Source organism: Cyprinodon tularosa, unplaced genomic scaffold (genome assembly GCF_016077235.1).
Source record: "Cyprinodon tularosa strain WSP-4 unplaced genomic scaffold, ASM1607723v1 ctg277, whole genome shotgun sequence".
NCBI classification, from domain to species: Eukaryota; Metazoa; Chordata; class Actinopteri; order Cyprinodontiformes; family Cyprinodontidae; genus Cyprinodon; species Cyprinodon tularosa.
The window spans coordinates 816,114-839,942 of NW_024038982.1; the positions used below are offsets into that span (position 1 = coordinate 816,114).

Below are 23,829 nucleotides of genomic sequence, written 5' to 3' on the forward strand. Positions count from 1 at the left end.
AAGGGTTGATGTGTGCATGCCCTTCCTTTGTAGGTAGGGTTTTTGTATGGGGATTTCTGTCTGGCAGGTGTAAAGGCTCTGTTCACTAGCCCTGAACTAATCCACCTGGATACTATATCAGCCATGACCCCCCTCTTTTTTTCTTTGTGAACTCCTGGTCCACACAATCACCTCAATACCCAACTTGATGCGTTGCATTTTAGCATATTACAGAGCACATAGCACTCTCTTTTGGTGGGATTTTTTTCTTTTGGCATGAAATACAAACAGGTTGCACAACAAAAGAGCAGGATAATCCACTGTATTAATCATAAACCATTTCTTGCACAAAAGCCTACTGTGTTCAAAAGGTCCTCTAGGTGTACCTGATGACGCAGAGGAAAATATAAATATTACAAAATCAGCATTTTAAATTTGAGGACTGAAAGCATCCCTTTATCTGCATGCAATGCATGCATGCATTCAGTGCTGGATAAAGATCAGTTTAAATGACTTACATATCAGGGGTATCCCAGGAGATTAGGATATGGTGAATTATTTCTTTTAATTCAGTAACTATCTAATCTAAACATTAAACAGGTTCCTTACAGACAATGAGCAGTGATGTGAGTAATGACATTAGAGAAGAAAAGCATCAGTAACGTTAATTGCTGCAGGTCATACCTGGGTCTTTTCTAGTGAGCAGAGGTAGCAGGGTTGCTGAGATCAAGGCAAAGGTTAAGCTGATTGGCTACGAAGGCATAAGGTGGGCGGGGGCTGATGGTGCACATAGCTTGAGATCGACAGAAACAGAGATGTAGGATGATGGTTGAGAGCTAAATTCGGTTATAGCGTTCCTAAACTGGAAGACACTGTAAAATAAAGCAGCCCTCATTGTCTCATCCTTCCACAACACTGAGTGATCACTTACATGGAATGCTGTTTTTTTTCACTTTTATTAACAAGTCTGTCCATTGTTTAGAAACAATTCTAGTGCAAAGTGTTTTTATTTTAATTATATTTCTTAAAGAGCATTATTTTTCACAGTTTTAACTGGTTATAGCCGCTCATAGCCTATTAATGTGCATAAATACCAAGTTCTTAAAGATCGTTTTTGTCTCAAACATTCAACATAATAATAATCGTCATATCTCCATAAATATATTTTAATAGATAAGTGTCATATCTTACCGCTTTCACCACACACATTTACATTTTTTGTACAATTTCTTTCAGACATGTAGACAATTTCCTTATCTGGTTAATTAGTCAATATTACAATTTTCAATTTGATAACTGAACTCAGTTGTTTTAGGTGCTTTATCTTTTAATCTAGGCGATTCTGGATTACAGCTAAAGTAAATTATTATTTCAATTTAAAAATGAAAAATATTACCTAAGACAAATCAGAAGTACATTTTTAGAGAAATGCCGACCTGCTGTAATTTACACCTGATTACTATGCAGCATATTTATTCAGTAACTAATTCTTTCTTTTCAAGTATACCTGCATCTATGCAGAGTGAGGTGATCTGCCTGGATCTACTGAGGTGTTTAAAAAGCCAGGGTTGCTTTGATAGTGGCTTTCAGTTTGTCTGCATTGCCAGTCTAAACATAGAAGCAGCATTTCCATGAAAATTATCAGCAAGTATGAGGTGCCTTAAAATTTCTAATAGACAACTCCCCTGACTTTGCTGTTGATAAAACCCAATGAGCCCACAGTATGAGATGACATTTTAAACCCAGTTAGAACTGACTGTAGGAAATTGAGTAACTTTGATTCCTTGTTCTATTCAGCTAAATGCCGGCACCTCAAACATTGTCTCTAGTGCAGGAAAAATGTTTGCACATATATAGACTTTTTCCCTATTTTTTCCTTCCACTCTACGTTCCATTATTATGAGTGGATTCACTGGAAAACTCTGTGAACAGTCAAGTTTTTTTTTTAGATCCATGTTTTGTGACTGTCTGCTAGACATTTATCAGTAATCAGTACTTTTTCCTGTAAAATTGTGTAGATCATACGAAATCTTCAAACTTGAGTTATTGATGAATGAATTTTGGGGATTTCATAAACTTATAACCATATTTATGAAATTATTAAATGAATTCTGGCAATTTGAGTTTAATCTTTTAACAGATAAAACAAATCACCTTTTCAATATTCGATATTCAATTTTATAGTTTAATTCTCATATATATATCTATATATATATATATATATAGATATATATATGTATATATATATATATATATGAGTATCAGTATGTATATATGAGAATATATATTTACATACCCTTCCATTAAAAAAATGAAAGACTCTGCTGCCAGTAAAATAAATGGAAATTAACAATAGTTATGAAAAATAGAAATCATAAAAAGGACAGCATTGATTTTTATATTTTATGTTTTCTATAAACATATTACATTTACTAGACCTGCAACAAGTTCCTGGTGGAGCTTAGGCTACATGTGTTCCTAACAGGTGACCCATGAGTAAACAGAGAAGAGGACAGGATGGGGAAACAGGTGAAAGGAGGGAGAGAGGTGGTTTGGGTGGAGTAAAGGGGCTGTATTTAAGGCACCGTCGTCCAGAGCCTTCCTGTCTGCTGCCATCGCCTCCTCTATCCACACTTCACCGTCAAACCAGCGCTTCCTCTCCACACAGGTAGGATCCACACATAAGGAGGACTCTGATATCTGGGACATCTTACATGCTAGGACTAAAGTCCTATTTTAGAGATGCAACTGATGCATCTTATATATGTATTTGCTTCAATGCCAGCCAAAAACAAGGGCAGAAAAAGCTTCAATCAATCTTCCATAAAAGCCTTTTTTTCAGAAGCTGCCAAAAAAAAAAAAAAAAGCTTTTTTGTTGTGGCTCTGCTGTTGCATGCATTCCAGAAAGAAATGCACTGCAAGCAAATAACTGATACAGTTGGAAAATCTCTTACAGGTTAGAAATGATGCAGGTTAGAGAAGGACAAGACCCGTCTCTGCTGTTTGAAATAAAGTAAAAGGCAGATCACGTAGCCTCTTAGTGCTTCTCTTTCTGTTTTTGTTTGGCCGACAGTGTTTAATTTCACCTGTATCAGCTGGCCTGCATGTTTGGAGTCCAACCGTTAGAGCTCCATACACTGTAGCATCGCTGCAACTTAATAAAAGCTGTTTTATAGTCAGGAGGAGGGTCAGCTGTCAGGAGGGAAAATCTTTTCTTAATGAAACAGACCTAACATCCAGGTGGTTACCTTTAAAGTACATTTAGTTTACTACAGTTTCAGTTAAGTTTTTTCACTGATTCTTCACTTCTCCATGAGTTTGGCCTATTTATCTCTATGTAGGATTTGAAACTACAGATTGCATGCAGCAGGCAGACATGTTAGATAGAAATGATTTTTCTACTACTGAGGGAATACCATCTGCATGCATAGGTTTGAACCCAGACTGTCTTTGCTATATCCCCATCCAATTCACCTTTGTTTCCTTCCCAGAATGTCTTTGCCCAACTCAGAGAATGCCTCCACCCTGGAGAACGCTATGCAGCTGATGATCCAAACCTTTCACAAATACTCTGGAAATGAAGGAGACAAATACACACTGAGCAGGGCTGAACTCAAGGAGTTGCTCACCACAGAGCTCGGCACCTACCTGGGGGTAAGAAAGCACGTGGAGTGGCACACATATTATAACCAGGAAAAAAAAACAGCTTACACACAAATTTTGTTCCTTTTTTTTAAATGCAGAATGCCCAGGACAAAGAGGCTGTTGATAAGGTCATGAAAGACCTGGATTCAAACAATGATGGCGAAGTGGATTTCACTGAGTTTGTCATCTTAGTTGGAGCTCTGACCGTAGCCTGTAATGACTTCTTCCTGGAGTTCAACGATAAGCCAGAGAAGAAGTGAGCACCTACTCTGCTCATAGAAATACACTATTACAAATCCAAAATCTCAGTAAGGAAAAAGTAACAGATATCCTGTAATAAGACAAAAACATGCAAAATACATGACCTGTAATAGTCACATGTCTATTATTTCTGTCACTGTGTTATTACAACGTGATGACTATTTCTTTATCCTTTTTTTTCATGAAGTATTTTTTGATAAACCTTTATGCTAAAGAGTCTGTTCCCCTGGAAAAAATAAACATTAATTTAAACTAAGAATTGTTGACTGTGTTTTATTACAGCAAAGTGAAAACAAAAGTTGGACACCAGGGGGCAGCATATGGTATTATATAAAGTATTAGTCGGACAGTGACAGGGCTCAAACTGGCTTTTCCCAAGATTCCAGTTCTAGGTTTCTGTTGTTAAGCAAGGTTTAAAGTCCAGTTAATGGTTAACTTTGGTTTACTTATGGAATAATTTGATTAAAAAGGTTAAAGTTGAATAAGTAAGGGACAGTGGTTGGAAATAAAACAAGTTTTAACAAATAAAAGTGTCATATTTAACAGTCCAATTTTCAACTGTAGTCGCTTGTAGTTTCAGGATAAAACCCTAAAATATAAATAAATAAATGAATATATAAATAAATGAATATAAAATACATTATGCAGTGCCTAAGTGATCATACCTAGTTGCATTTTTTTTTTACATATTTGTGCAGCTAAACTCGTGTTCAAAACAGAGTAATACATTGGAATAAAAAAAAAGTCCTATTTAACAAATATTAATTTAAAGTCTAGTGATCATTAATGCAACCACGGGTCTTTTGGGGGTTAGTCTGTATCAGCTTTGCACATCCATTAAAATCTTTACCAGTTCTTTCATGAAAAATAGCTCCAACTCATCTATAAATAATGGGAAGCATCTATAGATATCCATAGCTCTATGTTCTAGAGTATTGTCTCTATGTTCTAGGCTCTAGGTTTTTCTGGGTAACACTATATTTCACTCCATCTGAGTTATAGTTGTAGCTTCAGGCAGTGATTTATAACAAAACCCTTTAAAAGCGCTAGTGTTATCCCTGACTAGTCCACTGTGGTTCTTGATAATCATGCAGCTGTTTATTTAAAAACAAACCTGTGAAGCCTTAATACGACTGCTGGATTTAAACTGAAATTAAGGATAAGGACTAATTCTGTTTAGTTGCTGTCATTGAATTTTAGTGTTATGACACAAAAAAATAATATACTACAAATGCATGTCCCTTGCGTTTATGTTAGTGAACGCAAGGATTATGTTAGTGGATTATGCAATAATTTGTCTTGGTCTTTCAATCAAATCCCAATAAAAGGTTTAGAAGTTTGAATAATTTTGAATGACGCTCTATCTGCAGACTGATAAAAACATCTAATAAACATTTCAAGTCCGTAAACAAGTTAGTGATAAAGAAAAATTAAAGCTGCTCAATCTAATTTTAAGACAATAAATACATGAAATTCTCCCAAAATAGTGCCATGATCTAATATTTGACTTTTTTTTTTTTTACTAATTCTATAAAATTTCTTAAAATTACTCTGAATGACCAAGTCCTAGTTCTTTCACTTGTTAAATACACACAATTCTAAAAAAAACAATCTTGAATTTCCTTTAGACCTCTTGGAGGTGTTGCTTTTTCCCAGATTGGGGCATAACATTAGCGTTCACAACCAGTGATTTATGAATGCAATATGTATAAAAAACAATAACCCAGTGTTGGACTCCTGTAGGATCCCTGAGGGACAGTTAAAGTGGATTAATTTAAGAGAATGTGATCAAAAAAATTCCTAAATAGTAATCAAAGTTGTTGGAATGCAGTGTAACATTAGTTTATAATATTATTCATAATATTCAGCTCCTTGATCATTTCCATGATTCAGAGCAGATATTAAGATGAAAGATGCTTCTTGGATGATTTTTACCTTCATTGATATAGCTCTTTATTGGTGTAAACTGGAACACCAACATTTGTGCACACATCTGGTTTATTATTGAAATAAAATGTAAACAAAACAAAAAATTGAGCCTTTTTGGATGGGTAAGTAGGTAGGAATTTTTGCGTTAAAAAAAAGACCTTATCAAAATAATGTGCTTCAATTTTTATAGATTGTTTGATCTTAAAAGATCTGTTTTACTTTGACAAAGATCAAGCTAAGATTGAGCTTTTTCTTTCTGTACATGATGGCTCAAAGGATGCTTAGTTTCCACATTAGACAGCCAGTAAATGCCTCTCCCTTCTCCATGGTGTAAAATTGATGAAAAGAAACTGAGATGAATTGATCAGTGACACATTAAAGTGGAGGAATAAAGCAAGAGCAACACAAACATTTTTAATCTGATCCTAAAACCTTTATTTGACTGGTTAAGGTGAACAGATTTCAGAGTCAGGAAAGGGGGAAGGTGAAGGAACAGTGGAGCATAATCATCAGAGGAAGTGAATCGATAAAAAGGAAGGAGGGTGTAAAGGTCAAAGGGAGCAAACAGAGAGTGGGCACTTTCTCTGTGCAGAGCCATGCAGCCAACAGTATTCACGGGTCTCTAAAAGGCTTTTCACACTTGTTTGAGCTCTGCTGGGAATCCCCACGGATGATCCCATCCTCGAGACACAGAGAGGAAGACATCTCCCAGCGAGTGAAGCAGCCGACTTGGCCACATGACTGTAAAAAGATAAAGAACCTCCCAGATGATGATGGTGACAGGGATGGAAACGCATTTTTCTTTATGAGTTTATAGCACTCTTCCTTTATAGTGAAACATTTTGAGTCTTTCCTCTTTTCCTGCCCCACTTTTTTCAATCTTTAAACACTTTATCATGTACCTCTTCTACAGTTGATGCTCTTTACCTATTAAAATGTTAATTGCACAGGTGATTATAAATATTCTTTTCTATCTTTAGCGGGTGGTAAGAAACCAGGGAAGATTCTGAAAACAGAACTAATCAGCCGAACTGTAAATAAAATAATGCATTAATGATGTGATCAATATTAGTGTTCAGCTGAGGGGTAGACATAGGTTGGCAGGGACTAACTGATCATAGGGTGGGAAAACACACAATCTTTATGCTGTAACCTTCAGAAGTAATAGAGCAGAAGGGTTTGCACATTTATACACTAATGTTTCAGGCATAGAGGATTAGAGAGATACACCAAACTGAATTTTGTGGCAACTCTGAGATTTTTTTTTAGAGTTGCTACTGATTCCTATTTTAGGGCTTTGCTGTTAAAGAATAGAGGAATGGCACTGAATAGATTTATTTCTTTTTTATTTTCTTCCTGAGATGGCGCTATGGCACAGACATTTCTATTCAGGTGACCTGGCTTTACCATAGGACGTGTATGATGAAGGAGAACCTTAAGTAGATAAATAGGAATGAATGGATGCCAATCTAGTAATCTAATCCAGTAATAAGTGGATTACTGTTTCAAAGTACTTTTTGGACTTTGTATCATTCAGAATCGGACAGAATCATTTCTATACCAGACAGATAAAAAATAACTAGGTTTTACCAACAATATTTGATCATTTTGGAAACAGTTATTCAAGAATTGACATGTTAAAAAGGTGTCTCATAAATAGAATTGCATTGCAAAAACAGTAAAGTCTACATGTTTTCCCCATAATCTAGACTAGTGTTTCCCAACCTTTTATGTCTTCCCATTAGAACCCTTCTCAGTCAAAAGTATAGATGATTGTCGAAAAGTTGAAACAAAACTATTTTACTTAATCTTTTAATTTGAGCATTCAATTCTGAGGCTTTTTATTCTTTCCATTTGAAATAAAAAAAAAAAAACAGCGTAAAGATGCTGCCTGGAAGTTAGTAGGAAAGGGAATAAATACAAAATAAAAGCATATTATAAACCTGTGTTTTATAAAGCTGGAGCTCCTCTGAGTAACTCCCTTTTAATCAGATTTAAACTTGAGGAATTGGGAAGGAAATACAGAAAAATTACAGTCAGACTGACTTTATTAGTTTTACTCTGTTTTCATCCAGACACCTCAGCTGCTTTGATGAGCTCAGACAGCTCAGTGTGAGCTATCTGAGCTACTTTCAGGCTGTAAAATCTTATATTTTTGGTTAATAAAAGCTTGTTCAATTTTTCAATCTGGCCCTTAGAAAAATGAATAAAATATTTTCATGTGCCCCTTGCAATGCACTCGCGGATCACTAGGGGCACATTTACACACGTACAGGTTGGGAATCACTGGTCTAGATCCTGACTTTTTCATTTAAAAGGATTTAAACATGACCCAATTTAGCAGGTTTTCAAACAGATTGAAATCTTAAAAGAATAAAGCAACATGTAATCCTTCCAGTCATCTACTGCAAAGTCCTTCTTGCTCAGCCTGAACAAACCTTTACCAGATGACATGAACGACCCTGTTTCCTCTAAAGATATTCTAGCTTTTCTGTGCTTTCTCTGCCTTTTAATTTGAAACACCACACTGAAGTAGTAAATAAGTACATTTGGAGTTTCTCTCTGGGGCTGGAAGCTGGAGATTGACTGAATGAGGTCACAAGCTTTTTTTGTAGGTGCATCTCTAACGAGGAGAACAGACAGCAAATAGGTATATTTCAAACACCCTGGTGGTTAGAAGGGTAACTCAAAGCAAACAGCTGTGAAACCATGTTAATACACACAATAATCCAGAAGTCTCTGTTGATTTGCTTTACCCTCCAACCATCCCTACAACCAATGCCTCCTCTTAGCTCGGTACTCCAACTGGTTAAATAGAAATCACATTCCTGTGTCCAGCACTTATTCTGTTCTATTGCACCATTTTGGCTCAGATTCCTGCATTTTTCAGGACTCATCTGCAACTGCGCCCTCTGCTACAGCAAGTTGAAACACTTTAAGCAAGAAAAAAAAAAAATGGGTCCATGCATGATTTCTTAATATTATTCCTTCCTAGCTTTCTTTAAGCATTAGCATCCTCTTTATATGTCCCTTTAATATGCAGCTGTCACACGTACGGTTAGTGTGCAGGACACTGGCTGCCCCATACAGTTTAAAATCACATTCCTTTTACATCTTTACAATCGCACAACACTCTGTCACTTCTCCATCAGCAACAAACCTGTGTATGAACTGATGTTTAGAAATACTAATATTTACTTAATGCTATATGCTTGTGGCAAGCTGCTACGCTATGATAACACGGACTAAATCAGTTCACTGACAGTGGATTTTTTTTAAAACAACAGAAGAAGCTTAATATGAACTTTTCTTCCCCCTCTGATGTCTAATATCATTCAACACCACCATGGACTCATTCCTGCTGTGGAGATGCTGTTACGCAGTCAGAGTGATTTGGCAGGGTGTAAAAAGGAGAAAATCCAAGAGTCCTCACTCTTAGAGACTCTTTGACAGGCTGAGGAGGGGGGAATGGGAGGATCTTAACACCAGAGAGGGGAGGTCAGTCTGTTTTGATTTTCCAGCAACAATAAAAAATGCAGGAAAAAGAGTTTCACTGTAATTTCTTCAATGCTCATAGAAGAAAATAGGTTTGCTTGTTGCAAAAATGTTGTCATAAAGTTAATGGACGAGACAGCTGTTCAGTACCAGTGCGATTCCAGTTCCATAGACATTATTACATTAAAATCCCCATCCCAAGGTACATTATCTCACACACACACGCACATACGCACACACACATTCTCACACCACCAAAACACCTTGGGCCTTTGTCCTGCTGTGCTGATTGGTCAGGGAGCTGAGCTGTCCGTTACGTGTTTGCCGTTTGGGGAACAATCAGCCTGGTGTGTTGATGGTTTTCACTGTGTAATTCTGGAAGAGGGGCTGCATGAACATGCCCAACGTGCCGAACACGCAAACAAACACAAAAATCCAGAGAAAGAGCCGGTCGATCACCATGGCAACGTACTTCCAGTCTTCGCTTACCTACGGATCAGGTGGGAAGGGGAAGGGAGCATAATAAGGGTGTGAGAAATGGGGAAACCAGAGAGATACATGTCAGAATTGGACACCGAGACTATAACGATGTGACTTATTTAGAAACACCATTTGATATAATTTTCAGTCATTGTAAATTCATCATGAAAAATCTAATTATTAACTAAATTATCTAATCAATCGTGTTTTAAGTAAATCTAAATTTATGCTATGGACAGGTTTTAAAAGGATAGCTAAAACCAGAAAGTAGTAGAGGATAAAGGAATTAGGGAGAAGGAAAGAATAAAACTTTTTTTCAACTTTTTTCGTCCTTGTTAATTTTTCGTCTAATAAAACTATCCAGATAAATATCAATAAATTACAAAAGACCTTAGATGAATATTCAACATAACCAATAAAGGAATAGTACAAGTATGAGAATGAATGAATGAATGAATGAATGAATAGGAATTTATTTCAGATAATTTGACAAACAACAATAAATGAATCAACCAAATACACACAAAAGAGACTAGTTAACATCAACCAAACCAATTTCCAAACGAACTAAATTCACCTGAACATAAACAGAAAAAAAACCCTCCACCAAATAAACCTGTCGGTATATACTGCCAGAAAAATGACATTGATTAATGTACATCGAAAGAAAGAAAGAAAGAAAGAAAGAAAGAAAGAAAGAAAGAAAGAAAGAAAGAAAGAAAGAAAGAAAGAAAGAAAGAAAGAAAGAAAGAAAGAAAGAAAGAAAGAAAGAAAGAAAGAAAGAAAGAACGGTGATAGTATGAAGAGAAGAAAGAGAAAGAATGGAAAGAAAAATAAACAACGGAGAGATATTAGACAATGAACAAAAATAAGGAAAAAGGAAAATGGAGGATTTAAGGGAAGGGGGACAGAACATTTAGACAGACATATTTGGAAACATGAATATTTCTCTTTTTTTTCTGTTTGTATATGTCCTACTCTGAATACTACACCCAGACAAAGAAAGACCTAGTTCAAATGAGGTGGGTGTTAAGAGGTTAAACAGACTTTATGAGTAGGAACATTAGAAAGAGACAAGTTAACATCAGATTCTTCTGAAATTCTTTTTTTATATTACCGCCTCCTACAAACACCTAACCTATTGCAATTTGATCTATTACATAAGCATCCTATATTAAGCTCTGTGTGACCTTTACAGTCAACAGAGATGTGACTTTGTCCTTTTTTTAAATTTTCCCTGCTTCTAGTTTGCCTCTTTTCATTGAAATCCTGCTCTGGATGTTTTGTGTTTTTAAGCACGGGATCATAATATGGCATCCAGCTCAACAGCCTTCGGCAAAAGCCCAGAAAATACCTTTGACCTTTTTATAATGTAAATTTAGCATTGTAATTGCAAAGGTATTCATTACCTTTAGACCTTTTTGCATACCATCACATAACAGCTCTTTATTATAACATCATCTTAGTGCATAACTGTGAGTTGCAGGAGACATGATTAAGGATTCAAATGTTTTTGCATATAAAAATCTTAAGTTTTGTAATCCACTTTGACTAGGCAAGTCAATTTTGGTTTGTTTCAATCACCTTCAGTCATCTAGAGAACACAATGTTCTCCCACTGTTATCAAGCTCAGTTGGATTGGATGGAGAGTCCCTGTAAACAGCAGGGTTCAAGTCTGTCCACAGGTTCTTATTTTAAATTAGGTCTGGACAAGGCCACACTAACATGAAAGCAATCTAAACCACTCCACTGTAGCTCTAGCTGATTGTTTAGAGTTTGAACCTCTATCAGTTCCAATTCTCTTAGCATATTTCTAAATATAGTCTTTCCAGCTTGGACCCCTGCTAGAAATGCATTCTTTTAGCATTATGCTGCCACCACTGTGTGGTATTGGAGAGTTCAGGGAGATGGTTACAACTTCTCGAGCTTATGTATCATCCTCTTCCACATGGTGTCATCTACCTTATATGATTTATGGGAAACTGTAAATTGGAGTTGATATAGCTTTCCTTTAACAATTGATTGACCAAAGTGGCTTCTGGCTCCTTTCATCTCCTTGGCTCAGCTTCCAATTCATCTGAGCAAAAAATCTTAAAGGGGTTTTAACTAGATGACTGCTAAAGGGTGAAAGTAGACTTAAAATTGATGTAGTTTAAAACAGTGGTTGAGCTGAATGGATACATTTAGCGCCCACTAACTTGTGAGCAGTGGAAAGGAGAGTGACCTTGACTTGGCCACTGCGCCGCTGGATTCCTCAGTAGTGATTGTTTTATGGCGTTAAGCCTCTATTATGTAATTTATCCCATCGGTTGGGAGTTTACTTTAAACAAGCAATGACATTCAATGTAACCGTCTCCTGCATGAAGATGGTAAGACAGCTCACTGGATGCCCAGCTGGTCTCTTACCCTGCAATCATGCTTTTAAAGGACACATATGTTGTTTGTTTCTTTATTCTAAAATCTCTCTATGTATGAGGAATTTTCCTCCACCTCTCTTAATTTAGACCCAGAATCCCCCCTCAGCTTCTGCGGATGCAACACTGGCACCAGCTCTGAGAGCTTAAGTCCTGCACAACACAGAAATGTGCCCCTCCTTTTTTTCTAAATTTATTTTTTTTTTTATTCAGGCAACACCAAAAAGTGTTTACCTTGAGCTCTTTGCTCTCCGTTGTAGGAGATGCTGTCATTTTTTTGCTCATAGACTTAGCAAATGTATTCATATCAATTCATAAAGTCTGTATTTTACTGCTGTAAGAAAATAAATACATGGTTAACATGACATTGTCTATTACTCCGTTTTGCTCAGACAATGTTGGGAGGAATCAGAAGAGCAACCCGAGCAGTGGCGGCCGGCCCATAGGGGGCGCTGGGGCACCGCCCTCCCTGATAAGAAGAGAGAAACGTAAAATATATTTTTAGAAATTAACTCATAAATGTCAGTTTTACTCTCTAGACTGTGTAACTATAAGCAAAACAAATTATATAAACTACATTTCCCTATCTACTGTCATTAATTTGTGGATTTCCACAGACAGACTCCTACCGTCTCTGTTCTGGGGGCGCTGATCAGACTGACCCACATTTGCAGAGAATCTGTCAATCATGTACTATTGCTAGGTGAATTTAATGGCCAATCAGCGTCTCGGAACTTTATGGTATTGGGGCGCTGAAAATACTGCGCTTTTACAGGCTCTGAACCCAAGCGCAGGTGCAGACAATTAGAGGGAAGATGGCGAATGTAACGAGCGAGATGCAGCTTCCACCAAATTCGGTGAGATCCTTATTTATCTACCCGTTTGCCAGAAGAACATCCCTGTTGTATGATATGAACATTTCATTTCATGGTTATTGTGACTGTGACGAATCCACCTCGTCGCTTAAAACAACCTCTCTAACTTTGCGCGCCACACACACATTCCTGTTATACTGTGTTTGTGAGGACCAATACACTCGCGCTGAGATCAGTAGCTCTATTAACTTAAAACACACAAGCTGTTCCTGGTTACCTGCTGGCGTATTGAGGGTGCACACTTAATATTTCAGTGGGGTTAGCCATGTGTGTGTGTGTGTGTGTGTGTGTGTGTGTGTGTGTGTGTGTGGGTATGTGGGTGTGTACGTGTTTATGCGGGGACTTGTCATCTTCAGTCTGGCTGCGTCTTTGCTGGGTTCAAACCCAGTTTGGTGTAATTGAATAAGTCAATGAAAAAAGAATTGTGTAAAAGAATTGTGTAAAAGAATTAAGTTGTAAAAATTATTTGTTTTTGTACATCAATTGTTTGTGGAGGTAATATATGGACAAAACTGATTAATGAGAAGAAATCAGAAATAAGAGAGCCTGAGGTGAGGGGCTTAAACTATTTAATGAGGGCTGTGGGAAGAAAAGCGGCAATTTTTGTTTTCTGTTTCTTTGTTACATTGCTGGTAACTGGAGGGAGGCTGAGGCCCAGAGTATCTTGTATATGTTTAGTTTCTTTTGCACCCTGTTTTGAGTTTTTGAGCTCAATAAATCACCAACACCGGTAACCCGACTGAGACTGGATTCTTGGAGGCCAAAGAACCCCGTCACAGTGACCCAAATCATCACTGTTACTGTTATTATATAGTAAATTAAATCATTACTGTTAAATTGTATGTATTGTCCAATTGTTTATTTGAATTCTTATTCCGGGTTAGTTGGAGACATACACTAGGCTATATCAGCCCCACCAAAAATATTTTTCACCAGCCGCCACTGAACCCGAGCATATTTCATAGGGATTTATACACATTCAGACTCATCAAGAAAATCAACCCTACATAAGTTTGTTTCTTATTGGACACCAGTGCCATATTAGCACCTGTGGGTCCTGATACTTTGCTGTGTTACATTTCAATTCATTGAAGCACCTGCTTCATGGTTCCTAATTATGTTGACCAAATCATACCAAACTGGGAAGGTGGCAGCAATAATTTGATATCTGCATGTATGCAGTAAATACTCCAGTACTATCTACTCTGTGGATCTATGAAGCTTGTCTAGAGTTATTAGCCTGTTGGTATCCAGAGCCATGTAAATCTTTGCATTCTGAAATTTATCTCAAAACATAATAAGCTGGGTTTTTAACTTTAGATGTATAGACCCAGACCTTGGAGCTGTGTTTTTATAATAATTTTTTAATTAACTTTCTTTATTAGAAGTATCATAGACCACGACATATGAGTGCAACATAACAGGCTGAACTTCCCTTCAAACCTGTGTTTTAAACAGATCTTATGGATGTTTAATGCGAAATCAAAGTATAATACCTCCAAGGGAATGACAGGAATGCTAAAAGGCTTTTTAAAAACTAATTCATGTCAGTTAGCCGAAAATCTTTCTTTTTTAAAGCGGGAGTCCTATTTTTTCTTTTGTTTTATAAATATGGAAGGACTTAGGCAATTAGCAATTGAAAAAATATCTTTTTTTTTTTCTCTGCAATTGCTAGACATAAATAGAAACAGTGAACCAAATAACCCAACTGCTCCTCTGAGGCGTGTTTTTGCTTTGTTATATGTCATTTCCAAAATTTCTAAAATAGAGATTTTGATTTAAATAATAGAGTAAGTAGAATCAGGCTTCTGTTGTCTTCTGTCTATCCATTCTCTTTGCTATAGTAAGGCAGAGGGTTAATGGAGGTGAATGGTTAATGTGAGTGGAGACTCTTTCTGGCACAAAGCTCTAATGAGGTCTAACAGGAGTCAAGGAGGAGGAGAGGAAGGTAAGAGACCGGGGAGATGGAGGACACAGAGAGTGCACCGACATTTGAACCCTGTGATGATAACTTGAGGACTGGAATAGAGAAGGGAGACACAGGGGTGGATGGAACTGAAAAACTGCACTAAAACTGAGAGGATTTTAAGTTCTTCTTCTTGGCTGCTGGGAGTAAATCATGTCTGTGACGAAACAAACCGCTCATGTTATTTTTGGTGTTTCCAGGTGAGAGGCAGTCAAAAAAACATAAAGCCTTGCTCCTTCATCTCAGCGCCTCAGCCTATTTGCACTTCTTTATGCACACGTCAGGCTGCTGCTATTATTACATACCGCACTGGATAGTCTCTGGGCTGAGGCTGCATCATCAGATCTGTCTGCTGCTGCTGCTGTTTCTATTTCACCAACCCGCGCATTTCAGAAGACACAGTCAAACGCGGAGCGTTGCAGCCACAAAACAACCATATGCAGCTTATCTGAGCTACTCAACAGACAATAATGGCAGGTAATGTATTTGGATAGAAGAGGGTGACTCATCCAAACACAGACATAAGGTGTTAAATCAAAGTAACACAAAGGCAAGCTGACAGCCTTCACCAAAACTGTCATCACAGGCCATGTGTTGGCAGTTAGCTGGAGTACACTTCCATGGCACTAACAGCATGTTTATCAGAAAATCAGCTTACTTAGGAGAGAAGGAAATCAGTAAAGTTATTATGCTTTTGAAGCTAAATATAAAAGCCTGATCAGCTTCAGCAGACATTCGTTTCACTTAGATTTTTTAAAAACATGAATGAAAAGAGAAATTTAGCTTTGGTAGCTTCTTTCACAAATAACCTTAACATATAATAGTAGCATTGATAAGAAAAGAGAAGGTAGAAAATTCTTTAAAATGTAAATATTTTTGAGTGTAAATGTTGCTTATAGAACATCATGTCACAAGCAAAGCTTTCATCTATTAAAATGAATAAAGTAGAGAAAACATCCGTCTAAAGGTCACACACAAATTGTGTGTAGCATTAGTATGTATTAAAATCAGGTCAATCTGTTAAATTAATAACTTTATCACTTCCAAGTCTTTTAAAATCAGTCTATATAAAAGGTAAAATGCAAAACTCTGATAAAAGAGGAATTGTCTAAACAAACATATTTTTTTTTCTAGAGGGAAATCTGAGGAAAATAAGTGCTCTATGTTTTCATGCAATGCACTTCCAACATACAGCTATGGGTGGGGGCCTTTTTTTATGGGGGTTAAAAGCTTTGATATTCTAAAAACCACAAGCAGTTGTAAAAATGGTGCTCACCATGCACAAGTAATACTTACGCTCTGATCATCATCTTCGCTCTTCATATGGTTGGCGATGAAGCGAACTCCTTCCACTGCCTCATCAAATCCTGAACAGGCTTGAGCCAGCAAGGCCTGAGTCAAAGCAGGACCTCCGGCTGCCTGCTTCCCCCTTGGCAGGTTTCCAGACCCACCCTCCCGGCCATCTCTCACTCTGTTTAGACCGTCCATTGATCCCCCTCCAGCGCCCACCAGTTCACCTCCAAACTGTTTAACAGACGCCCGGTTCACATAGCACGTGCAAGGGTCCCCGTCGTCCTTCCCAAAAACAGATGAGGTGGTTCCCCCTCCATTGCCACCTCCGCCACCAAGTCCCAGACCCACCATCAGGGGCCCCGGCTCCCCGCTGCGCCCGCCTTCCTTTTGCTCCTGTGCTCTCCTCCTCTGGCGTAACCGCTGGCGCTCACTGCTGTTCCTTGGCTGTCGCATGAAGAGCAGGGCAGGGAGCTTGTTGAGGAACACCAGTTTGACCCAGGGAGGCATGGTGTGCGTGGTAGGAGAGCGGTGATGGACGTTGAGCACACAGACACTGGTGACTATGGAAAAAGTGACTAGAACCATGGTGAACATCAGGTATTTCCCCACCAGAGGGACGTCTAGGGAGGTTGGTGGTACAATCTTTGAAATCAGCAGCAGGAACACAGTGAGAGCCAGCAGCACCGAGATACAAAGCGTCATTTTCTCTCCGCAGTCTGACGGCAGGTAGAACACCAGGATGGCCAGGGAAGTGATGAGCACACAGGGTATGATGAGGTTGATGGTATAAAACAGCGGCTTCCTGCGGATGATGAAGTCATATGTGATGTCCACGTAGGTGGGGTCAGCTGGGTTCTCATTTCGTCGGCCTGGCAGAGCAATTATATCCCATTCTCCGCTAGGCGTGAAGTCGTCCATGCTGGCCACGTCAGCACGAAGCACGAGATCTATTTCTGTACGGTCATAGGTCCAGGAGCGAAATCTCAGCGTGCAGTTCTGCTGGTCAAAAGGGAAGTGCTTTACTTCAATCTTACAGGCTGATTTATAGATGGCGGGAGGCAACCAGAAGATGCTGCCATCATAGGACACCACTGCGTTAGAGTAGAAGGACACCTCGTAGACCCCATCCGCACTGAGACAGAGGAAGAGGGAGAGGATATTGTTACAAGTTAAAGGAATAGGGCAACTAGTCAATCTATAGTAAGGGTTTTAGCCTGGCTCGTATGGGGCTGTTCAACACTAGGCTATTGTCTTTTCTTTTATAGAATGAGCAAAGTTATATGCTTTGTCAGTTGTAGAAGTTAATGCTGACAAAACATTCCCCATTATAATTCCAAAGCCCTTTTTCCATACCAGACTAAAGCAATTTTAAACTTAAACAGGAATTCCAGAGTTTTCTAATGATACTGCCACATGTGACCAAAACATAGAACTGCAGCTGCTTGTTCTCGTAGCTCGCGCTAGTACTTAACTAGTTTTTTTTTTTTTGTACTTTTATCAGCTGGTCGTTTCTGAGTATCAACCAAATCCATCTTGAATATAACGCTTAGATTGCTTACTAGGTTGGACCCATTTAACATGATAACGCTTGATATCTCATCTGCAGAGCAGCAAGGGAACTTCCTACCTGATGTACATTCAGGAAAAAAAGAGGCTACATGCTTATACCGTAGATACGTCAGTGCTGAACTACTGTCAGTCTGCTTATCAAACTATGTTTTAGACCTTAAGGGTCAAATTAAAAGGATATAGTAAGATATTTGATTGTTTGACTGTTGAGATAAAGTTTAACAAATAAGGTTAAGGTGGGTTCCAAAAGCTATCCAAACCAACTCCTGATAGTAGAATTGTTTAATTACGATTTCAGGTCATTTATAAAGTACATTAAAAACAATGGTTGAACCAAAGTGCTGATTTGGGAAAGTATTTTATCAGCTCAGTTTCATTCACAGCAGTCAGGTCTGTAGAATCAATTCATCCCTTTAAAAAAAACTGTCAAAAAGAAGTACATTAAAAGATCTGAAGGATCAGCAGATTGTGCCTTGATTTAAAGAAATCTTATAACAGACATGAACAAAAGTCACTGACGTCTACTAGTCTGGGCAGGAATACGAGCGATTATGAAGCCTTTTAGAATAACCAGAGTTAAACCATTAACATCAAATAGAGATGGAAAAGTGGTTAAGGTTCTCATCCAAATGGTCAAAAACAAACCAATAACATGACCTAAGTTTATCATTGTTTACCAATTAATTTGGTTGGATTCTCTATTTCAGTATTATCCTTAGATATAATTTAGTTTGTTTTGTTTTTTGTAAGTTATTTTTTCTTGCTAAGCTCTTGTTCACTCTCCAGTTCAGTTGTCAAATTTGTGGTTTTTTAACTCATTGCCTTGAAAGTTAAACCATGAATACAGATTATAAATAATATTAATACACCACCCAATGCTTACTCATAAATACCCCATTTCATCCCGTTATAAAAGAACCTTTTCTTCATTTTTGATGGCACAGACTGGCCACGTTCTTCCTAAACAGCAGTGCAATATATCTATGATTTTATATCTAAATATTAATTACAGTACAGGAATGAGTGTTGATTTGAAATTGGATTTTTTTTTCCCAGTGCGAATAGGTCACACACACATTTGCCTATAAACATGGGGAAAGGGGAACCGCGCTGTGTAAACACATGACCTAAACAGGAAACAAAGTTCATTGATAAGTGGATTCTGCTCCAAAAAAGTCACTAACAAAAATATTTACTTAAACATATACCGGATCTTGACCCAATGAAATCCTTCTTTCAAAATAAAATAATGTGTCCAATACAAAACAAAATCATCCCGTTGTTCAAGAAAGCAACAGGGTTTGAGATTTGGGGATTATCGCACAGGCCTGTAGGTACACAGGATTATCAGGATCACTTTATCCAGAGCGAGGTGGGTCGGTGATCTTTTAATCATCTGTAAAGTAATGACAGAAGCAAGGAAAGAAGAGAAGGTCACACAGATCACTGTTCTCTGATGAGCTGATTTGAAAACCATAGGCTGACACCAATTTTCCACTACACTGAGACGAGCTACCTGTTACATCCTAAATTTCTTTAGACGTAAAAGAAAACTCTCAGATTATACATGTGAGTGATTATAAATGACGTCTGAAGAGGATTGCCTCATCTGCTGCTGTGTAGCTCTGCTGTACTGATCTACAATATGAATCATTACCAATATATATTGGAGAGAAACCAGGAAAAAAGTTTGGATTTTCCTTCCTTTATATTAGAAAATATGATATTAACTCATGAGATGTCAGAATTTACTCTCTTACTGTCTTTGTGCACTGCACTACATTCTGTAACGTGGCTTTATGAAACCCTTTATAGCACATTGCAAGTTTATGATCAACATTAGACAATTTAGAGCCATAGTGAAAAGTTGAAGAAAATAAAATCTGCTGCCATTGGTGCTATTGTGCTCAGAGTGATTCCGTGCACTGTTAGATTTCCAACAAAAACGTAGCTTTTTCAAGTTGTCTAACTTTTACACTATCGTCTATAAAAAAAATTTGTCCCTTCGCAACAAAAACACATTTAATGAAGGTATAAAAAAACAACCTTTTTGCTTATTTTAGGCTTAAAAAAATCTAATAACCTTTCTTGATAGTTTATTTTAGCTCATCTTGAGCTTTATTTACCAGTTAGGGGCTTTGATAGTGGTTTGACTGAAATTCCAGAATAACGTTAAGATGTATTATTTAAAGAGTATTAAACAACAAAATTTGGTAATATTTAGGAATATTTGGCATATTTATGGTAGGGTCAGTGTTTTTGTTAAACTGCAAACAGATGTTTTCAAGGCCCTCACACAACAATAGCTTTCTTCTATCCTCCTTTTAATCCCATCTAGATTTGTGGCAAGAACAATTAATAGTTGCCCTGCTAACAGTTCCTCTCCACTGTGCTGTGGATGGCTGCTGCTCCTCAAGGGTAACCAAAGGTCTCTTTGCTGTTTGTCTTATTGATGCTCTCCTTGCATTCACCTTGGCCTCTTTTGGTGTCCTCCTACTGGTTATTCGCTTTGAAATCTCTAAGGCCTTCACCCAACAGCTGTATGTACTGTATGCTGAGTTTAATATACACATAGCTTAACTCTGCTAATCAGGTGGTCTTTGAAGGCGCCTGGGTTCACTGGATTTCATTTAGTGGTTGCAGAGAAAAATGTCTTTCCTTAAATTTGCAGTTACAACATGAAAATATGTGAGAAGTTTGAAGGAGTGTGAATACTTTTACATGATTTTTTTTTTGTGTTTGCTCCTTTACAGGACCTCTGTGTGCAGCGAAGATGATTAATCCTCTCAGACATCTCTGGCTGTACAGTACTATGGTAGCATGAGCAACAAGAAGAGATTCTAGTTGACGTACTCAGTCATGTGTTGTGAACCTAAAAGTATCACCCACTCAAAATGACTGCTTAATTGAAGCAATGAGTTTAAGTGTCTTACATCGATAGCAGCTGGATGACCTGACCAGACAACCAGCTTTTATTTCCTATATGAAAATGAACATGTCTTCACTGGGCATTTTCCAGGCCATTCATGTGTCAGTTCGTGTCCTCTAAGCGAGTTCAAGAGCATGAGAGAGTGACTCACTTGTTGTAGAGGACCACGTCTGGCAGCCAGATGTGTTTAGAGGGCAGCCTGACCTTCATCATTCCATCAAACTCCTCTGGGACCCAAGTCAGCCGATAGTCCTGCCACTCCTGAGGGCCAATAGAAACATCATGCTTAGTCACTCATCTGCCAATCACACAGCAGCAAGGGGAAACAGGGAACAAACATTTTTTACTCATCTAGCCAGTGGTTAGGATGTGTATAAACCATGGTTTATGTGTAGCTTCTCAATCTTTATCTTCATCCTAAAGTATATTAGATTGCATACGTTTAAAGAGACATGAGCTATAATACGTTATGCAGAAGACCGTTTTCTCTTCGCAGTTATTGATGTTTTCATGCGCCCAAGCTATATTGTCTGCAGCAGCCGTGAAACACTATAATCATTAACTTGTTTGGGCTGCCCTTGGCTTTCTGATGCTGAGAAATGTATCAGCAGTCATAGTCATTCTGCGCTTGGCTACAAGTCATAAATCTGTGCTTACTCGCCTTACAAGTGTTTATGAGTCTCTCACTATGAGAGAGAGCACAAACTGGAAACAGCGGGTGTTTTATAAAATTGATTTAACAAATGCTTTCAACATCAAAGAATACAGATAGGTCACACTAAGCCTTTTGTCTGAATTATCGCTACCAGGAACATCTTCATTTTTTTGCAACTGTTAAAGGTATAGAGGATGATCTTTTATTTCCAGGTGGATCATCTAAATAAGTGGTCCTCCTAATTGTCAATCATTCTGGTGATATGTTTACATAAGGCCGTCCAAAGCGCTCGTCCTGTTAGCTATCTTTTTCTGCACGGCTGCTCAGGCATACTATATGTGTGGTGATCTACGGTTTCAGTCAGTCATTATGAGAAGAAAACAAAGGCCTCAGAAGAGGTTCATATATTCCAGAGTACAACAGCGGCTACTAACAATAAAGATGGTGCAAGCACCTCACGGTGGAGAAGGAGTTATGCGACCAACTGGGAGCAAAAAGTAGTGATCATCTGTCTGAACAGTCAGTTACCTGAGTTCACTATAAAGTCCACTATATAGTCACCGCTTTATATAGTGATGGAGGGATTTAGGGTTAAGGACTGACGTTTGGACACATTAAGCTTGTATGAGCTATCAGAACAGCAACTTTTAAAGAGATCGTTCACAATGAGAAATCGGCTCGTGCGTGCTCTCGCACATGTTTAATTGGTGTTCCCACTTGGGAGCGGGCACAAGGTTGTGCATGTGCATTTTTTTTAAGCGGAAAAGGCAGGTCTTTAAAAAAATTAATTGCGAAAATCCCCCACAATACCTTTAAGAATCCCAAACAGCAAATGTTGTTTTCCTGCTAATGGATGGAAATGTGTAACAGCTTCGTTTAGACCAGCTGACCAGCAGTGTGCAGCAACAAATAGGTTTCACACTGCTGGATAAAACTCTAGCCCATCCAGTGATTGTTTTTTCTTCTCAAAGAAAATGTATTAAATTATTATTCTGTGAAAAAAGGCCATGATTAAACCACTCTGAGTAAAACACCATACCACCACTACTTTTATCTGGAGTCCTCATACCTTCTGCCTCTATTTTGATCTCCACCAAATCATGTTCTTTCCACACTGCCTAAGATCAACTCTCCCACTTGGGGAGAGTTGATCCAAACTTCCTGTTTGGAGTGAACAGAGAAGCTGACTGCCACTCTGATTTCCTGCGGTGCTTGAACGGGCTGTGGTGCAGATGAAACCTTTGCTTGGTGTGAAGCTCAAACGACCTCTTGATTTGTTTACAACAAGACCCACCCGGAGGTCATGTAAAAGGAACTCATTTCAGCCTGCGATAATACATTTAGCACACCCTGACACATTTGATCAAAAGTGTTATTATACTGATAACCACAACAGACTTTCAAATGATGATCATGAGGCAAAAGTCATATGTCTACAAACAAGTAGATGGAGATGTACAACAAAAAGCAACTTGTAGGCACAGAGTTGAACAATATTAGAATATTAGAGTATTTTGACCAACATTCCTGGAACAAAAACCACTTTCAGTCCACATAATATCAGCCTGATTGTCTGAAATCAATCAATGTATACAAAAACATCAATAACATTAAAACAGACTGCTGCATTTTTGTCTTGTGCTCTCTCTTTTAGGAAATCCAGACAGTCACAATGCTTTGCATCCAAGTCAAGTTTGTTTTACCCTCAGCAAAGCCAACGGCACCAAAATCCTTGCAATGTGTACTGTACTTCTTAGCGAAGAGCAGATCTGCTTTTACATCCCATATCATGTAGATATGTGTTCCAGTTCTATGACCTAAATAAACTATCTACCATTCTTTTCTAAAAGTACAGTAGAGTGAAAAAGTATTTTTTGCTCCTTCTGTTTTCTGTTTCTTTACACTCAAATGTCCCACTTACTGACTATTCCAAAGCCAGTTTAGAGTTACAACTTTTTTTAAACATTTAATCCTTAGCTTCTCTCATCCAAATTTTTAGATCAGTTTTCAATTCCTATGTGCTTTAGTGTTAAATACTGACCAGGTCATCAAAGTGGGGGATTTTAAGATTCATGCCGACATTGAAGGTTATAGCTTAAATGCATCCTTTAATGCTATCTTAGACTCAATTGGCTTTATTCACAATGTGATTAGTCTCACACATTCTCATCTTCATACTTTGAACCTTGTGCTGATATATGGCATTGAGCTCAAAGGAAGAACAGTATTTCCTCACAACCCTATCCACTCTGACCACTTTTTAATAACCTTCAATATTACTTTACTGGAGTTCTACTCCTCAAAAAGAAGGTTTCAATTTAGTAGATCATTAACAGCTT

At 37.9% G+C, this 23,829-nt stretch overlaps 2 protein-coding genes across 2 annotated transcripts in view; one reads left to right on the top strand and one right to left on the bottom strand.

The window, feature by feature from the left end:
* Nucleotides 1–2,456: 2,456 nt before the first annotated feature.
* Nucleotides 2,457–4,144, top strand: s100t (S100 calcium binding protein T). The gene is made up of 3 exons (XM_038290180.1): nt 2,457–2,647; nt 3,471–3,633; nt 3,723–4,144. The coding sequence occupies exons 1-3, from the start codon at nt 2,472–2,474 to the stop codon at nt 3,882–3,884; spliced, it is 501 nt and encodes a 166-aa protein (XP_038146108.1). The 5' UTR covers nt 2,457–2,471; the 3' UTR covers nt 3,885–4,144.
* Nucleotides 4,145–6,225: 2,081 nt separating this feature from the next.
* Nucleotides 6,226–23,829, bottom strand: part of chrnb2 (cholinergic receptor, nicotinic, beta 2) — a 37,378-nt gene continuing 19,774 nt past the window's right edge. The window contains exons 4-6 of the mRNA XM_038290220.1: nt 20,987–21,096; nt 16,341–17,469; nt 6,226–9,798 (exon numbers count right to left, since the gene is read on the bottom strand). Of these exons, the coding sequence (XP_038146148.1) occupies nt 9,649–9,798; nt 16,341–17,469; nt 20,987–21,096 (1,389 nt within the window). The 3' untranslated portion in view covers nt 6,226–9,648. The remainder of the gene's footprint in view (nt 9,799–16,340; nt 17,470–20,986; nt 21,097–23,829) is intronic.

Excerpts from the sequence above, each read along its gene's own strand:
- s100t (XM_038290180.1), top strand. The coding sequence starts at position 2,472 with ATGAGTAAACAGAGAAGAGGACAGGATGGGGAAACAGGTGAAAGGAGG. Across the intron at positions 2,648-3,470 it reads AGCGCTTCCTCTCCACACAG|AATGTCTTTGCCCAACTCAG; the intron begins GTAGGATCCACA and ends TTTCCTTCCCAG. Across the intron at positions 3,634-3,722 it reads AGCTCGGCACCTACCTGGGG|AATGCCCAGGACAAAGAGGC; the intron begins GTAAGAAAGCAC and ends TTTTAAATGCAG.